The sequence below is a fragment of the Lepus europaeus genome, chromosome X, assembly GCF_033115175.1.
Source record: "Lepus europaeus isolate LE1 chromosome X, mLepTim1.pri, whole genome shotgun sequence".
Lineage (NCBI taxonomy): Eukaryota > Metazoa > Chordata > Mammalia > Lagomorpha > Leporidae > Lepus > Lepus europaeus.
Genome location: NC_084850.1, coordinates 107,903,190 through 107,906,182, shown reverse-complemented (window position 1 = coordinate 107,906,182; position 2,993 = coordinate 107,903,190). Strand labels below are relative to the sequence as shown.

Here is a 2,993-nt window from a genome sequence, read left to right as displayed (position 1 = left end):
ATCACGCTGTTTTTCCCACTGGTTCTCAAGACTGGGCTTGGGGCCTCTGGCATCCACTGGGCAGCAGGCCATGACATTTGGGTTTATTGCCTGTGCTGAGCCTACCTGGGGTGGCCGGGGGTGGGGAGGCAGGGTTTCTGAAGTCTTTATTGGATCCCCCATTCAAATGCTCAGAGCATAATTCACTTACAAGCACCTTTCTTTCATGGGATGATGTAAAAAAGTTTCCAGAGAGCAAAAGCTAGTGAATGGAACTTAGCTGCCTGATGGCCACAATTTTTTTTTTTTTTTTGAGATGTGAAAGAAAGGCCACTGATAGTTTTGGCATGAGTGAGCATTAAAATAATTAATAGGCTTTTCCTTCATTCCCAACTCCCTGCTCCTTAATTCTCCCTTCTCCAAACGGCTTAATTCACTCAATGGGAATTTTCAGGAATTGAATTCTTACAGTGAGGGGGACTATAATGGTTATAATAGAAATATAACACATGCCACAATTGTCTACATTTTCTAAGTAGGTACATTAAAGATGTAGGAACAGTTCACATTTATTTTAATATTTTACTTAACCCACTCTATCTAAAATGTCATTTCAAGATGCAAACAATATAAAAATGATTGATATGGGGGTAGGCATTTGGCCCAGCAGTTAACACGCTGCTGGAGTGCCTGGGTGAATCCTCCTCTGCTTCCTACTAACACACATCCTGAGAAGCAGCAGGTGATGGCTCCAGTCCCTGGCTTCCTGGAACCCCCGTGGGAGATGCAGATTGAATCCCTGGCTCCCAGCTTTGGCCTGGCCAGCCCTGGCTGTTGGGGGGAGGGCATTTGAGGAGTGAACCGGGGAACAGAAGGTCTCTGTTGCATTACCTGACATCCAGTGCATGTTGGATACTTACAGCACTTCTCAATTCGGGCTGGCCACCATTTCAAACGCTCAACAGCTCGCGTGGCTAGCAGCTACTCTACTGGGCAATATAAGCCTACAGTTGGGCCACAGGGATGCCCTGGGAGATTGCCCACTGGGCACGCACACCACAAAGCGCCGTCACCCTGTAGGAGCACACAAGCGACGATACAGGCTGGAGCAAGTCTAGAATGGGGCTCGATGCAGGGATTAACGCCAGGATGCTGTTAGGTAACCGGACAGGAAAAGGGGAGGGCATCATCGATGGGGAAAAATGGGACACTCAGGAGGTTGGAAGAGGCCATGGGCAGGCTTGCATGAGAAGCTGGTGGAAGGCCTGCATCGTGCTACCTGGGTAGGTAGGATTGGACCTGGGCCGGCTTTCTGACTTCTTCTTTTGTCTTTCCTGGTCTGTCCCGCTGCCCCCTCCCGCCCCCACTCTCCTGCCCACCAGCGGTGTTCCTCGGCCTGCCCTGCGCCCGGGCCGCGGAGGCCTGTACTCGCGCCTGCCCCGCCGCCTGCACCTGCAGCAGCGTGGAGCGCGGCTGCGCCGTGCGCTGCGACCGCGCGGGGCTCCTGCGGGTGCCCGCCGAGTTCCCGTGCGAGGCGGCCTCCATCGACCTGGACCGCAACGGCCTGCGCATCCTAGGCGAGCGGGCCTTCGGCACGCTGCCGTCGCTGCGCCGCCTGTCGCTGCGCCACAACAACCTGTCCTTCATCACGCCCGGCGCCTTCAAGGGCCTGCCGCGCCTGGCCGAGCTGCGCCTGGCGCACAACGGCGACCTGCGCTACCTGCACGCGCGCACCTTCGCCGCGCTCGGCCGCCTGCGCCGCCTCGACCTGGCCGCCTGCCGCCTCTTCAGCGTGCCCGAGCGCCTCCTGGCCGAGCTGCCCGCCCTGCGCGAGCTCGCCGCCTTCGACAACCTGTTCCGCCGCGTGCCGGGCGCGCTGCGCGGCCTGGCCAACCTGACGCACGCGCACCTGGAGCGCGGCCGCATCGAGGCGGTGGCCTCCAGCTCGCTGCTGGGCCTGCGGCGCCTGCGCTCGCTCAGCCTGCAGGCCAACCGCGTCCGCGCCGTGCACGCCGGCGCCTTCGGAGACTGCGGCGCGCTGGAGCACCTGCTTCTCAACGACAACCTGCTGGCCGCGCTGCCGGCCGACGCCTTCCGCGGCCTGCGCCGTCTGCGCACGCTCAACCTGGGCGGCAACGCGCTGGGCCTGGTGGCGCGCGCCTGGTTCGCCGACCTGGTCGAGCTGGAGCTGCTCTACCTGGACCGCAACAGCATCGCCTTCGTGGAGGAGGGCGCCTTCCAGAACCTCTCGGGCCTCCTCGCCCTGCACCTCAATGGCAACCGCCTCACCGTGCTCGCCTGGGCCGCCTTCCAGCCCGGCTTCTTCCTGGGCCGCCTCTTCCTCTTCCGCAACCCGTGGCGCTGCGACTGCCACCTGGAGTGGCTGCGGGACTGGATGGCGGGCGCAGGGCGCGTCACCGATGTACCGTGCGCGTCCCCGGGCTCCGTGGCCGGCCTAGACCTCAGCCAGGTGGCCTTCGGCCGCTCCTCCGATGGCCTCTGTGTGGATCCCGAGGAGCTGAACCTCACCGCGTCCAGCCCGGGCCCGTCCCCAGAGCCAGTGGCTGCCACCGTGAGCAGGTTCAGCAGCCTCCTCTCCAAGCTGCTGGCCCCGAAGGGCCCAGTGGAGGAGGCAGCCAACACCACGGGGAGCCTGGCCAACACCTCCATGCCTGACAACCTGCCCTCCCGCGGGGTGGCAGGCTCGGGCCGCGGGACCGCCTTTCTCCTCGCCTCTTGTCTCCTGCTCGTCGCGGCCCAGCACTCCGTGTGTGACCTGCAGAGGAACTGAACCTGCTTCGCTGGGATGTCCCAAACTGCTTTGGCCAGAGGGGGAAAGTTTGCTTAACTGGGCTTGGGGCTGTTTGTGATTGAGAGGAGAGGGGACAGGGTGGAAGCCCATGGTGAAATTTCGGGTGGAAGGTGGAAGGTGTGATTTAGTTCCGGAGACGGCCCCCAGGCTGAGGACAGAACCGGGAGCTTACAGATTTCTGCTTTTGTCACATGGATGCCCA

General features: G+C 61.1%; 1 protein-coding gene across 1 annotated transcript; it reads left to right on the top strand.

The window, feature by feature from the left end:
- Positions 1-1,098: 1,098 nt before the first annotated feature.
- NYX (nyctalopin) lies at positions 1,099-2,770 on the top strand. The gene is made up of 2 exons (XM_062183122.1): positions 1,099-1,138; positions 1,362-2,770. Exons 1-2 carry the CDS (start codon positions 1,099-1,101, stop codon positions 2,768-2,770), a joined length of 1,449 nt encoding a protein of 482 aa, XP_062039106.1.
- Positions 2,771-2,993: the final 223 nt, after the last annotated feature.